This window comes from Puma concolor, chromosome D4 (genome assembly GCF_028749965.1).
Source record: "Puma concolor isolate L17-30 chromosome D4, mPumCon1.1.hap2, whole genome shotgun sequence".
NCBI lineage: Eukaryota > Metazoa > Chordata > Mammalia > Carnivora > Felidae > Puma > Puma concolor.
In genome coordinates, this window is record NC_141679.1 from 34,368,675 (window position 1) to 34,384,104 (window position 15,430).

General features: G+C 39.8%; 1 protein-coding gene across 34 annotated transcripts in view; it reads right to left on the reverse strand.

The window, feature by feature from the left end:
• PTPRD (protein tyrosine phosphatase receptor type D) overlaps positions 1 to 15,430 on the reverse strand; it is a 2,237,777-nt gene that overhangs the window by 53,858 nt on the left and 2,168,489 nt on the right. For all 34 annotated transcript variants that reach the window (XM_086685253.1, XM_086685255.1, XM_086685268.1 and 31 more), the window contains one exon: positions 12,147 to 12,322. In XM_086685253.1, the coding sequence (XP_086541379.1) occupies positions 12,147 to 12,322 (176 nt within the window). The remainder of the gene's footprint in view (positions 1 to 12,146; positions 12,323 to 15,430) is intronic.

Genomic DNA, 15,430 nt, shown 5'->3' on the forward strand with positions numbered 1-15,430 from the left:
AAGAGAGAAACTCATTATTTAACAGTTTCAGTGGGATGGCAACCCTTTCAAATCAAAACCAACAAGTCAAATCCCACAAAGACAAATATCGCTATGACAGACACAAAAACAAGAGGTTAATACAATGAAATGATCTATAAAGCCAGTACAATGCACTAAACCAAATTCAATGCAATTGTATTTCAAAGCTGGGAACTGATTACCATCAGACCTTTTGGTGAGATAAGACAAAGGAAATGAAGGAAATAACCAAGAGCCAGCTTTTATGTGACCTCTGGAAAAATTGTTCCGTTATTTACTGATTTTCCATCTACAGCTCCACTCTATCCCTAAGACACAGGAAAAACTGAACTTACAACTAATCATTCTCATACTTCCAGTAATAAGTTTAACACTGCAACTATCACTGACTTAGACTCTGACTCTTTTAGAAAAAAAGAATACCAGAAGACATTACTATAAGGAGTGAATGTTATGAACATTTTTAGCTAAAAGAAGGAAAGAAAACTTTTGTATTAATTTTAAATAACGTACTTGAATCTTACTCTCTAAAATGTTTCAAACTCAACGGCAGAAAAATGGAGCAATTTTTAAAAAGCAAATATATTTAAACATTGCTGTTTTCTCTCAAGAAATATTTCACAAAGGCAGTTTATAAAAAAGTAAATATTTTAGTGTATGTACACATGCATACATATGGTCTCAGCAGCAGGATTAAAGCCTCTCAGAACAGCTACAGCAATACACTGTCCCCTTCATTAGTAAGAACTTGGCACTCTTTTCTCCCCCATATTTTCTGAGTGGTCTTCATGGTTTCAGCTGATTTCTAAGGACTATATTTAAGGCTTTAGATTTATGGACATTCTCTTAAGTCCTTCATTTTTAGTCATACACTAAACAAATAATTTCTGATTTCAACATTAGAAAGCAATTGAAAAGTGTAGTGAGGGAAAAAAAGGACCCAAGAAAACAATTAGAAATGTATTTTTTTTCCTAATTAGCTACTGGAAATGCACTAGCTCCATCCTCTCTTGAAATGTTTTACTTTGACAACTGCCCCTCCCTCCACCACCCCCCTCCCCAGGAGAAAATCTCATAAGGTATTTCTAGAGAGTCACCACTTTCAGGCTTTATGCACAGAGCCCAGTATAGGTTGCTCCCCTCTGAACATCTAAGAACTAGAAGGCATCAGCTCCTGAACATAAATTCTGGTGCTTGTCTTTTCCTATGTGATTCTGAAATGACGGACTGTAAGTGATCTTTAGGACTGATGCACAGAAGGCTGGGGAGTCTAACTGGATGGCCAGTAAGCTGCTTCTCTATTTTCAGGACCCAAGTCCAGCAGCCTTATCTGTTAAATAGGTACAATATCTCCACACAACAGGGCTAGCATAAGGCTCAAAAACCATGCACCTAAAACTCTAAATCCAATAGGCATTCAACAGGCAACAGATATTATTAATTATCAGTTAGATTATGTTCTCAATTTTTATGGTTGTTTTTACAAAAAAAGTAACCATTTTATATGTGAAAAAAAAATAAACATGTTATTAACCCCAGCTGATTCTCCAAGTGGAAGGCAAGGTCTTAGCAACTGTGGGGACACCAAAGTGAAATGAGTGCAGTCCTGCCCCCAATCCATCAGCCTTACTGACTAAATACAGAGGTATGCTTACATCTGCTGGTTCTTCAAATACATAGCTGTGAGATTTCCTATTAACTCCCTTACTCTACCTGGGCCCTAGTCAGCTGTGAGAAGAGAATGTGTTAGTGTCCGAGGTGAAAAAGGACAGAAGCAGAACCTGTCAGGCAGGCTCATCCAGTAACTCACTTTGAAGCCTAAACTAAGTAAGACAGTTCAGATTTCTGGCTAAATTTGGGGGAAAGAACTCTTTTTATTATCACAAAGTGATTATAACTCTTCTGTGGTAGCTTCATTTCTCCATAATTATGCAAAGAACAGGTTGACCATCACTAAATGCATGCTATGGAATTAAGGCATATCCCTTCTTTCATGGCAACCTATTAAAAGCAAGTTGATGGAATGATAAACCATTTAAATGTATTCAAAAGAAATACTTGTCATTGGAAATATTGCCTAGGATTTGATCCAGTACGTCTGCTGACTGTGCTTCAGGGAAATCCTTTCTTTCTAGTTCCATTTTTACTTCCATATGGCTTATCTTGGAAGTGCCTGTCACATACACTCAACAACTGGAAGCCAACTTTATAATCAACTATACTATGGTCTACGTTGGCTTATTTTTAAATTGCCCAAAACTTCCAGAAAGCAAAACCTTTCAGTTTAACAAAGACTCATTGAGCACGGCAGCATGTCAAAGCATCAGAATTCCAAATATAACAAACCAATAACTCCAAAGGGTCCCAGCATCCCACTGATGCAAAATCCACTTGCTATATGGTATTTTGAAAAGCCTGCCTATGACATGATTTTTTAGCCAAAAAAGGACTTAGAATAGACAATAAATGATACACAGGAAAGCATAACTTTTGCTGAAAGTAACTAAAAATTAGTATCTACTATGTTTGGGCAGAGGAACCTTCTATAAGGAGTGGATAGATAGTATGCTGACATTAGATAATACAAATCAAATTTGGTATTGGGAATAAAGAAATGTCAATATACACTCATTAATACACATTTAATAAGGGACAATGTAATAAAAGGAAGTTTCAGATAATTTTTAGGATATATTTTAGTGGGTGGATAAATTATATGCTGAACTGTTTATTTCCATAGGTTATAATATGTCTCTTAACAGTTTTATTTTATTTTTTATTTTTTTAACATTTATTTATTTTTGGGACAGAGAGAGACAGAGCATGAACAGGGGAGGGGCAGAGAGAGAGGGAGACACAGAATCGGAAGCAGGCTCCAGGCTCTGAGCCATCAGCCCAGAGCCCAACGCGGGGTTCAAACTCACGGACTGCGAGATCGTGACCTGAGCTGAAGTCGGATGCTTAACTGACTGAGCCACCCAGGCGCCCCTCTTAACAGTTTTAAAGACCAGCTTCAATACTTGATTTTCCAAAATAAGTACAGTGATCATCTCAGTGATTCTATTCTCTTTGAGTGATAATGTCATTCTCTTCACTCAATTAACATTTGGCCATATCTATTTTCGAGTGGCAAAACGGTAGTCTGGTTTGTATATTTCCCCTTTTCATTTTCTCTTTTCTGACCACTATTTAGTGGAGATCAAAGGCAACAGAATATCTGAAATGAGAGTAATATTAAAGCATTTGACTACCAGTGCAGTGAAAAACTTCAACCAGAAAGTTGAAAAATATTATTCTCTAAATGAACCAAATTATTGACTGTAAAACTGCTTATCAGATCACTGAACCATTCAAAGACTTTCCAAACCATGTATTAATTCAAAAAACTGACATTTCCTTTTGTTTGATGTGTTCTGTAGTCTAAATATTTTGTCCCCCCAAAAATTCACAGGTAGAAATTTAATCCCAGTGGGATGGTATGAGGAGCTGGGACTTTTGGGAAGTGATTGGGTCTAGAGTGGAGCCCTCATGAATAGGCTTCATGCTTTATAACAGACACTCCTGAGAGCTCCCTGACTCCTTCCACCATGTGGGGGTACAACAGGAAGACAGTTTGTTGTGAACCTGGAAGCAGAGCCTCACTAGATCTCAAATCTACCGTCTTCTTGATCTTATACTTCCCAGCTTCCAGAACTGTGAGAAGTAGACTTCTGTTGTTTATAAGCCACCGAGTCTACACCATTCTGCTACAGCAGCCTGAACAGACGAAGACAATGTCTTCCAGGGTCTCCCAGAAGTTCATAAGGGGAGCTGCACTAAACTATTCTAATGACTTCCCCATTAAACTGACAGTCATTACATCTTAAGTTTCTGGCACTTTGTTGTAACCAGAGGAAAACTTTGTGAAGCATCCCCTTGTTATGGCAAGGTAGCACTTGGATGTCAGTTCTTCCTACACATGTGGCCCTTAGAGTTTGCACCTCAGCCCCAATCACACCTGGCAGCAGTTAGGTGCTCTACATAGCCCTACTGTCACTTCTGCGTCTGCCTGCATCTGCTCAGTGGCTGCCTGTGGCCCGGCAACACTCCTGTGTCTCTGCCATTGAGAAATATAATTAGGGGACTTAAAGTTTCAGTGAAAAGGTAATTTCTGTATCCCAGTAGTATCAATACCTTTTAGCATTTTACCAGCCAGTACAATTATACTGGTGCATACCAACTGAACCTCAGCTTTGCCTGAACACTTGATTAATCCACACTTCTTAAAATTTTAGAAATGACCTCATCCAGCCTGAGAGTGCTGTAAACATGAATGTGGAGAAGGACAGGGACCTTGCACAAAGTCACCAAGAGAAAAATTGCATCCCCTGCTCTCCGTCACACCCTCCCCCCCCCAGCTCTTTCCTAGGCCATGATGCCTCTAATTCACTTTCACAGGAATGTTTGTTTTGAGTTAGAATGGGTAGGCTGCCATTCTGAACAGAGGAGATGGGGGTGGGGAAAGAAGGCAGAAAATCCAACAAGCTAACAAATGGTAAGAAATTGGTGGATTCTTTGTCTTTTATCTGACATTGTGTCTGTTGACAAGAGAAAACCAAGAGTGTGGAACTTGCTAGATAAGGACCCAAACATCCTTTAGGTTGCCAATGTGAGCATCATTCTTTTTGTTGCCAGTGTCCTATTTACATTAAGTATCCACCACTTTTCAAAAACAATCCCATATATCACACAGACTCCAAAGGCAATGTTTGTGCTGCCGTTTCTACAGTTGCTTAAGGAAAAACAGTTTCTGTTGCCCTAGATAGGCAGCGCTTTCAGCTGCAGTTTGAGAAATTAAATGTTCAAGGCCTTCGGCGCTTCCAGTTCTGTTTGGAAAAAGACACAGACCTGGCATTTGGAAAGCATTTGCTCTCCATTAAACTTACCGAACCTTGACAAACCAGAGGGGCCAAGAATTAGTCTGCTGCTGGCCAAGCCCCGGCCTTCCAAAACCGATAACGGCAATGAAAACAGTAACACTGCCATTTATAATCTTCAACGGGATTCTGCCAACTTCTAACCCAAAAGGACCTCACAATCTGAAAAGAATCTCAAGATTTGTTTTATAGGAAAACAAGAAAATATTTTATCAGAATCTCCTTTTTTTGCCCAGAATTGCCCCTCTTGGCTATAGAACCAAACATGAACATGTCTCTATCTTACCTTCAGTCTCTGTTGGGGAAGTATATTAAGGTGATATTCAAGGGCCGGGGAGGACTTCGGAGATGGAGGGAGTTATCATTAGGTCAGAAGTGCTCCACATGTAGGGGCACCTGGGTGACTCAGTCAGTTAAGTGGCCGATTTTGGCTTAGGTCATGATCTCATGGTTCATGAGTTTGAGCCCTGCGTAGGGCTCTGTGCTGACAGCTCAGAGCCTGAAGACTGCTCTCTCTCTCTCTGCCCCTCTCCCACTCCCACTCTGTCTCTGTCTCTCAAAAATAAATAAACGTTAAAAAAATTAAAAAAAGAAGTGTTCCACCTGTCACATGTCAAGTCTATGTACTTGCCTAAACTAGTAACACAATATACTTAAAACCAGCCCACCCTTTAGGCCTGGATAGTATCACCTCCATTCATGACGACAAACAACAAATTTTAGTGGAGCAGGGAACTTCCCATGCTATGGCCTAAGATAAACTAAAATCCTGATGCACAAAACATTTGATTTGCTCCAGCAATGGATATCATTGACTTGGATGCATGATTTTCTATTTGGGGACAGAAGATGGGATTTAGTTAGTCTGGAAAACAAAGTAGACTTCTTCACTTCTAACTATATGCCTATACTACTAATCAATGTGGCCCAGTTCAAATCATGTCCCCTTTGTGGAGGGTCAAAATTTCACTCCTAATCCTCAACATTTATAGTACTAAGTACCATTACAATAATAGCACTTTAAGTGATTCAACTCCCACCATAAACCTTGTAAGACAACAGAGCATCAAACAGGAGCAGTGATAAGGGAAGACTGGTGAGGACAAGAGAAAGCCACATATCCCTTAACCTTGGTTAACCTCTTTCAACTTGTAACACTAATCAAAGCTGCTCAAGAATTTGTTAAGCATGAGGCTTACACATTCCCTCCATCTTGCTTTCCTCAGGAAGTGAAACAAAGTACAAGAGAAACAGCCAAAGGCAAATAGATGAAGGGGTGGGGGGGGGTAGGGAAGGACAATCACCACTAAATAACAGAGGCTCCTGGGCCAGGAATCACCTTGGCAAATCCTACCTTGGAGACTCCAGGGGTTCAAGCAAGGCTGCCAACCATGTGTCCTAGTTGCCCACAAATAACACCCTTGGAGTGGAAACACCAGCTGTATACATTTTACTTTCCTACCAGTGCTTCATTTTTTCCAAACTTTTTCTTCCCTCCATGTGGTTGCCCAAACCAATTCATGTGCTTACTGGCATGTTATGAAACATGGAAACAATTAGAGACCACATTCTAGGGCACGAGAGAATGACTCTCTGCAGAATTCAGTGAACTATGCAGAACTTGAGAGGATTTGGCAAAAAAAAAGATGGAAATTGTAAAAAAAGACCCACTAACAGTATTTCATGTCACACAGCACATTCTACAAAGCTTTAAACTGATCTGCGTGTTTTCAGGCAGCAATTGTACTTTACTTTCAAAATCTCTAGTTTTTAGTCTTATATTTTGTTTCTTTATATATACAAACGAATGCATACACATAGTGTATATGCATACACTATGCAGTCTTCTCAGTGAAGTTTAGGATTATTGCAAAGCCACATTTGAGGGGGAGGAACTACATCTGAAAATCAAAGAACTTAGGTTTCCAAAAGACCAGTTTAAGTTCTAAGTCATACCTCACACTTGGAAGGGCTTCTTTAGCCAATGAAATGGTAAGAATGGTCAGTTCTCTAACAAAAGGCCACTGAAACTTCTAACAAATGCTAATGAACCCAGGAGCCTTTTGTGTGAGTGAGCTATTCGAACTTGGCAAAGGTTAGAAGCTGCTGCTTTACCATCCATAGGCCTGAGTGACAAGGCAAAGCACTAAGCTAGAAAACACAGGAGACAGGTGCTAAGGGAAGAATTCCCTGGCATCTTCAAACAAATAAGAATGGGGAGGGGTAATGCAAAACTGAACCAAAAGGAAATGTGGTATCAAGAATCTATTATCTTTAGTGACAATTATTACTGCATGTGATTCATGTAGATAGTATTATTTTCATATTGTATTGCTTCAAGATATGGCCACAATGGAAGTCACAGCCAGAATGTCCTTGTGGTCCATGTGCAGACTGATTAACAAAGTTCCCTCCAACAGGGTTTCCATTCTGGAGATCCTGTTCTGAGAAAAGCAACTGCAAAAGACTCCCATGTTCTGAGCTATGCTTGACCACACTACATGGGTTCCCACTGGGAACGGTGGGCAGAATTCATCATGAGCAGTGACTGACTCTATGAGGCTGGTCAGGATTCATTGTCAGCCATAGAGGAACAAACTCATTGCATTTGGGAACAAAAATTGAATTATTTGAGAGTGGCTTTAGGAGAAACTGAGGTTGTTTTGGTATAGACTCCCAGTTTTCTCTCTCTCTCTCTCTCTCTCTCTTTAATATGATGTTTATTGGCAAACTGGTTTCCATACAACACCCAGTGCTCATCCCAACAGGTGCCCTCCTCAGTGTCTCACCCCCCCCCCCCCCATCAACCCTCAGTTTATTCTCAGTTTTTAAGAGTCTCTTACGGTTTGGCTCTCTCCCTCTCTAACTTCTTTTTTTTTTTCCTTCCCCTCCCCCATGGTCTCTTGTTAAGTTTCTCAGGATCCACATAAGAGTGAAAACATATGGCATCTGTCTTCCTCTGTATGACTTATTTCACTTAGGATAACACTCTCCAGTTCCATCCACATTGCTACAAAAGGCCATATTTCATTCTTTCTCATTGCCAAGTAGTATTCCATTGTGTATATAAACCACAATTTCTTTATCCATTCATCAGTTAATGGACATTTAGGCTCCAACGGAATGGGAAAAGATATTTGGAAATGACATATCAGACAAAGGGCTTGTATCCAAAATCTGTAAAGAACTCACCAAACTCCACACCTGAAAAACAAATAATCCAGTGAAGAAATGGGAACATGAATAGACACTTCTCTAAAGAAGACATCCAGATGGCCAACAGGCACATGAAAAGATGCTCAACGTCGCTCCTCATCAGGAAAATACAAATCAAAACCACACTGAGATACCACCTCACGCCAGTCAGAGTGGCTAAAATGAACAAATCAGGAGACTATAGATGCTGGAGAGGATGTGGAGAAATGGGAACTCTCTTGCACTGTTGGTGGGAATGCAAACTGGTGCAGCCACTCTGGAAAACAGTGTGGAGGTTCCTCAAAAAATTAAAAATAGGGGCGCCTGGGTGGCGCAGTCGGTTAAGCGTCCGACTTCAGCCAGGTCACGATCTCGCGGTCCGTGAGTTCGAGCCCCGCGTCGGGCTCTGGGCTGATGGCTCAGAGCCTGGAGCCTGCTTCCCATTCTGTGTCTCCCTCTCTCTCTGCCCCTTCCCCGTTCATGCTCTGTCTCTCTCTGTCCCCAAAATAAATAAACGTTGAAAAAAAAATTAAAAAAAAAATTAAAAATAGATCTACCCTATGACCCAGCAATAGCACTGCTAGGAATTTACCCAAGGGATACAGGAGTGCTGATGCATAGGGGCACTTGTACTCCGATATTTATAGCAGCACTTTCAACAATAGCCAGCTCTCTGTCTCAACCAAACACTAACACCTGAGACTCACTGAGACACCTTGTCATAGTCCTTATCTTGGTCAATACCTACAATAATCCTTCTCTGTAATATAAAAAGGAGAAATGAAACTTTCAGGGGTCCTAGTAATGTGTGCATTGTCACATACCTAGTAAGCACTACATCTGGGAGCTAAACCCAGACATTTGACTGCAAGGCACCTCTACTTGGGACTGTGTTGTATAATTCCCTTCTCTCTGATAGTGGCATCCTCAGGCACTCTTATGAAATATCATCTATCCTCTCTTCCCTTTCCTTTTCTTCTCACTCCCCCACCCCAAACTGCCAGTTAACATGTTTTCCTGCATACACGTATTCTACAGTACACAGAAGTGTTTATACACACATACTTTTCATATACCAAAGGGGTGAATGTTATTTCAAGAACACGAGCCTTATTCAAAATAATGAAATTTCAGGCATCTGCTCTTAGAGAAGTGATTTGTTTCAACCACCTGGACCACCTCCCTTTATGAGGGAGACTACAGGCAGTCCCTAAATAAAGCCAGACTAGTTCAAATGTCTGCTTTGAAGTTGACTACAGGGAATTGAGAATTCACTGAATCCCCAGATCAGCCCACATAACCCACAGAGTTCCTAAAGTATAAAGCTATATATTTCAGCAACAATTAACCTCTATAACGTCTTGAAAGAGAAACTCAATACAAGTTCTTGTTTGTGAATCCAGGAATGCCTTCTCCTTTCTGCCTAGACTTTAGGTGAAAGAGCAACTGGATAGGAAAAAAGTGAACTGGGAGGATGTGAGGGGAGAAGATGGGAGAGCAGGGGAAATAATTTGGGGGACTGGTGCCCTGTTAGATCTCTCAGCTGCATTTGGTCATTTATTCTCAAGTATTCTAGACTGGGGGACAAAGGGCTCTTGGGCCTTGTAGGTCAGGGCTCATTTGTATGGTCAGATTGATGATGTTGAGACTCTTCAATATTGGCTTATGCAGGTCACCACAAGTTTGGGTACAGACTGAACCACCATTGAATAAAAATCACAAGACAGTATTTTAATTGGCCTCCTTATGCCATTTAACAAAGGAGAAAGCTAACTTGCAAGAGCAAAGAGTAATTAATGAAGGGAGCAAACAGAGGTTCATTTAGTAACTTCAAAATAAGTTCCTCTGTCTGAGGTGGGGAAAAAAAAAAGTAGCCTGCAACATAAAGATAAACTGTAGGTATTTAAGTCACAATGCCTTCCGCCAAGAACTGCTCATTACCATCAGATGCTGCAGTGGCAGTGGGGCCAGTTAGAACTAACTTTATTATTAGAAGCAATTAGGGAGAAAAGGGGCAGAATTTCATTTGGTTATTTCAAAACAAGTTTCTGTTCACGGTTTAATGAAGGCCTGCAGTGTCAAGATAAAATGTGTGTTTTACTGAAAACAGCTTTTGCAAATGATTGCTTGTTACCAGCCGGTATCTCCAGGCAAAGCAGTCTGGGTAGGTTGGATTTACATGCATGCTGTAATATAATAGTTCAGCTGTCTCAGCTTCATAGAAGTGTTAACAGGCAATATGACTTGATGGTTAAGCACATGTGTTCTGGAGCCAGACTGTCTGTCTTCAATTCCTCACTCTGACCTTGGTAGCTGAATGACCTTGAGTGACCTTCTGGAATGTTCTAGGCTTAGTTTATTCCTGTGTAAAGTGGAGATCATAGTAGTGTTTATCTCACAGGATTACTGTGAACTATAGATGCGCCTAATATGTGTTACACATTGTTGTAATTATGATGAGTTCTATCCAAGAAACATTGGGGTGGGGCTTGCTATACAGGGGTTACCCTGAGTACAAATCAATAATGGATCCATTTACATCTTTTGAATGGGGTTTTCACATAAAGAATGACAAAGATATTTGTCTTCACATTCATAACAGTTTTCATCTAAACTCCTTTGGGACAATATTTCAGTATTTCTATATGAAAAGTGTAATTGCTTTATGGGTTTGCTAAACCAGTTGTGTACCATATTCTTTATTTCCCACCTTTAAAGTAATGGCTGGGACTTTTTATATTTCCCTAAGTCTGAGCTTTTCCTTTATAAATCTCTTGTGCAGCCTTCAACTCTTCCTTCATATACATACCTGGGCTAAGAAACTGCCATGTACCAAGCTTAGAAGACCATTTAAAAAAAACCTCAACTATCACACAACAAATGGGGAGTTGGGCTTTGGCTTCCTTCTAAATACCCTTTTGAGGCTACTGTGACCACAGTAAAAGAGATCTCTCACCAGTGGTTTCAAATTCAACGTCCTACTCTTCAGGGAGAGGATGTGCTGCCTTCAGTGATTTTTTAGATACTCCATTAAATTCTCAAGGTTAAAGACTGATTTTCATCAGATGGCTACAATATTTGCATATTCACTTGGGAATATGGCATACTGCTTACCCATTATGTTTTAGTTTTGCAAATCAATAGCATTTAACTAATGTTCCATGCACCATAATATTAGACCCATATGATGAATAAAACTCCTTTCTTAGGCCTTAACAGTGACTCTGTTATTAAAATCTATTCATTTTGGAGAAGGCTAAACTAGCAAAATGCCCTCTACACATTTATGTGTTTTCTCGGCTGTGTATTAACCCACATCATTTTTCTGGTGGCCCTAACTTAATTTATGCTAATTTGAACAATTTACATAAGAGCCTCTTTTATAGAATTTCAGATCTTACCCTGCAGATTATAAGAAAGAAAAAGTTAAAAACATGGGCAAGTATATATTGGTGGGATTCTCCCCCAAAGTCTGTGTGTTCTTGTTTAATATGAGTTTTAGAAACAGGTTCAAGCTAATATTTATTTTCTCTAACCAAGTTGTCTACTTTAAAAAAAAAAATTAATGTTTATTTATTTTTGAGAGAGAGAGGGAGACACAGCATGAGCGGGAGAGGGGCAGAGAGAGAGAGGGAAACAGAATCTGAAGCAGGCTCCAAGCTCTGGGCTGTCAGCACAGAGCCTGATGCGGGGCTTGAACTGATAGACCATGAGATCATGACCTGAGCCAAAGTCGGTTGCTTAACCGACTGAGCCACCCAGAAGCCCCAATTTATCTACTTTTTTGAGTACTACTTTTTTTAAAAATCTCATTGTAACATGAGAGATTTTCCTTCTTTAAAGACTCAGTGTTAAAGAATAATTTCATCAGAGTTGTTGATGCCCATTAACTATTAGTGTCTCTTAGAAAGTCAAAGCTTAAGGAAAGGTAGATTCTAAAAAGAATGAAATATTCCATGTTACATAGAAACTACCTGAGGAAAGATTTGAGAGGGAGAAAGTAGATATTCTTACCCTGGATCGTTCTTCTAGTTTTGTCATCATGACAACTGTTGCACTCCGTTGCTCCCATATCATTCTCCAAAAGTCCCCAAATGTTTCAGGCAGAGATCCTTGTGTTGCAATATAAGCATTTTGTTTCCTATAGCCATCTATATAGTTGGCATTCACATAGTCACTTCCGGGGATGCCTGTAAAACAAGAGGTGTTATTCCACTAGATGAGCCTATCACGAGAGGAGACAGCCTGATATCTGGACTAATGATGATGTTACATTATTGTTCCACACTATGCTAGAGGAGTCACAATATATTCAAGTTTGGGTTTTAAGCAAGATAAAAACAGGTCCCATGGGGACTATCCCATTAAAGAAATACAGTGGTCCAGGTGTTGGATCTTTGTAATATGACAAGGTAGATAATAAAGAGAGAAAAATACAACTGATTGTCCATAAGGTGCTATTCCTCTCACCCACTGTCTATTTTCTCCACTGCATCAGTAAAATATAGCATGCAAAGAAGGCTAAACAATTATCTGGTCACATTTCTCACTCATGCAATTCCACATTGCCAGACAAAAACTAAATGAAATAATGCCTGAGTCTGAAAATGCAGTGTAGAGTGGAACATGCCATAACAGTGAAAAATTCTTCACAAATTTAGCTAACAGGGAACTCATTTGTAAACTCATTTAATCCTTTCAACAACTCTGTGAAATAAGTCCTATCAGGATCTTCCTTTCACAAAGGAGAAAACAGAGGTGCATGGAGATTAAAGAGCTTTCTCAAATTGGTGGAGTCTGGATGAATTTTAGGCAGTGTGTCTGTTACGTCTGTCTTAACCTCTGCGAAGACTACTTCTCATTGAATCTCACAGAATTGTTGTACCACATGCATCTCTCCTTAGATTATGACAATTGCCTCTTATTTGGTTATCTCATGTCTATTTTTGTCCTTTGCAGTCTGCTCTCCATCTAGCATGAGAACAGTTTTTACAAATATATTTCAGACACTGTAATTTCTCTCCTTCAAACCCAACAATGGCTTCCCTTTTTACTTCAAATAAAATCCAAACTCTCAATAATGGCTACAAAGCTCCTCAGTTTTTCTTTTTAAAAAAGTAAATTTATTTATTTTCAGAGAGAAAGAGCAAGTGTGGGAGGGGCAGAGAGAGAGAGGGAGAGACAGAATCCCAAGCAGGGTCTGTGCTGTCAGCGCACAGCCTGATGCAGGGCTCAGCCCCACAAATCCTGAGATCATGACCTGAGCTGAAATCAAGAGTTGGGATGCTTAACTGACATAGCCACCCAGGCACCCCATCTCTGTACTTTTCCAAACACATTTTATTCCATTCACTTCCTTCCCTTCTAAACTCTAGACTGGACCACCTCTGCTGTTAGAAAACATCACTCTCCTACCTTATTACTATCCCAAATCCTAGAACACACTTGGTGTCTCCTTCCCATTGTATAATGCTCAGCCTGCCTCTCAGAAAGCCTGCTGTTAATACTCTCAGACCTCAGAACTCCCTTAACTACATTTTTTTAAGTGTATTTATTTATTTGAGACAGAGAGAGAGAGAGAAAGAAAGAGGGATAGAGAGAGCACGCATGAACAGGAAGGGGCAGAGAGAGATGGAGTGAATCCCAAGCAGGCTCTGCCCTGTCAGCGTAGAGCCCACTCGGGGCTTGATGTCATGGACCCATGACATCGAGACCTGAGCTGAGCTGATATCAAAGTTGGACACTTAACCAACAGAGCCACAAAGGTACCCCTCACTTGACAACTCTTTACACTACTTATTACACATTGTAATTATATACTTGTTTGTTGACATGCTTATTGTTTGTTTTGACCTCTAGACCATGTCTCTTTTATTAATCCCTTGCTATCTCAAAGGGCCAAAAAGAAATTTGCCCAAGTTCTGACATTAATAAGTAGCAGAGCTTGAATTTAATGCAGATATTCTGATTGGAAGTCTAATTTTCCTTCAGCACACCTTTAAGAGGGATACAGGCAAATCTGAGCTTCTTTCAATGAGAGTGAACAGAGCGATTAAGGAAATCAAAGCTGTTCCATATGAGAAAGGCATGCATATTATACTTGGCAGAGGAAAATGTAGGGGATGAGGACTCTGCCTGTGAGTACCTGAAGAGAGGGGTAGATTTACTCTGTTGAGACCCAAGTTTTTCAATTCTGAAGGATGTAACCACAGAGAGATGAATTTCATCTCCAATATCGTAAAGCATTTTCAAATTTTCAGAATCAAAAAGCGAATAGATTTCCTTGAGAGGTAACAATTGCCTATCCCTGGAGCAGACCAAGCACTTTACAGGGGTACTGGCATATCATACAGGCCTGATATGAGAGGTAGCACCAGAACCTATATATGGCCCCTTCTTGCCATGGAAAAATATGAGTCCTGGAACTATGAGAAAAAAGAAAAAAGAAAATTTTCTTTATAATGGAACGTATGTTCCCAAGCTAAAATTGTTATGTTTCACTGATTGCCACTTGCAATTACTTTGACTGCTTTTCTGATTCCAGTTGTAAAACTGATCCTCTCAAAAAAGTAATGAAAGTCAGATGGGAACTACTGGGCTCCGAGATGAACACATGGATATGGAATACCACCAGCATTAGTGAAAAGCCTTTTGAGTAAAAACTGAAATGCACGGCTGGTTGTAACATTATTCATCTATTACAGCTACTCAAGAAGCAGTTGGGGTTCTGGCAGTCCTTTGTTGATAAAGATCCTATTCCAGACACCAAGATTCAAAAGACAGTTTAAATAAAGTCCTCAGGTTACTGCCAATGGGAAGCATGCACAACCTCATGTCCACAGAATTTGGTTCTGAGCCAACAACGAATCTATTTTATAATACAGGGAAAGCCCACCTTCAAAATTTTAATTTAGCAGTTGACAACATTAAAGAATTGATAAAAAAGGATTATGGCTAAAGGTCTCCAATATACAGAAAAGTTTTTTCCAAGAATATTCAAAATAGAGAAGAAACCTGGGTTAATGACTCTGAAAACGCATCAGCTGGGCACTGTGCCATTTCCCCCGTATCAAGGATAACAACTGTATCCAAACAGTGTGTCAGAGGAGAGAGGAGATGGATATGAGGCTCACATCTAAAGGAAGAGAATCAGACCCACCCAATATTTTTATATAAATTTTAATCATTTACTATGTAATGAATTGTTTTTTGACATATTGCTTAAGTTTGAGTAATAAATTATGATTATTATTTTTAGGGAGGAGTGGGTTGCTACTTAATAATGCTTGTATTTCTTG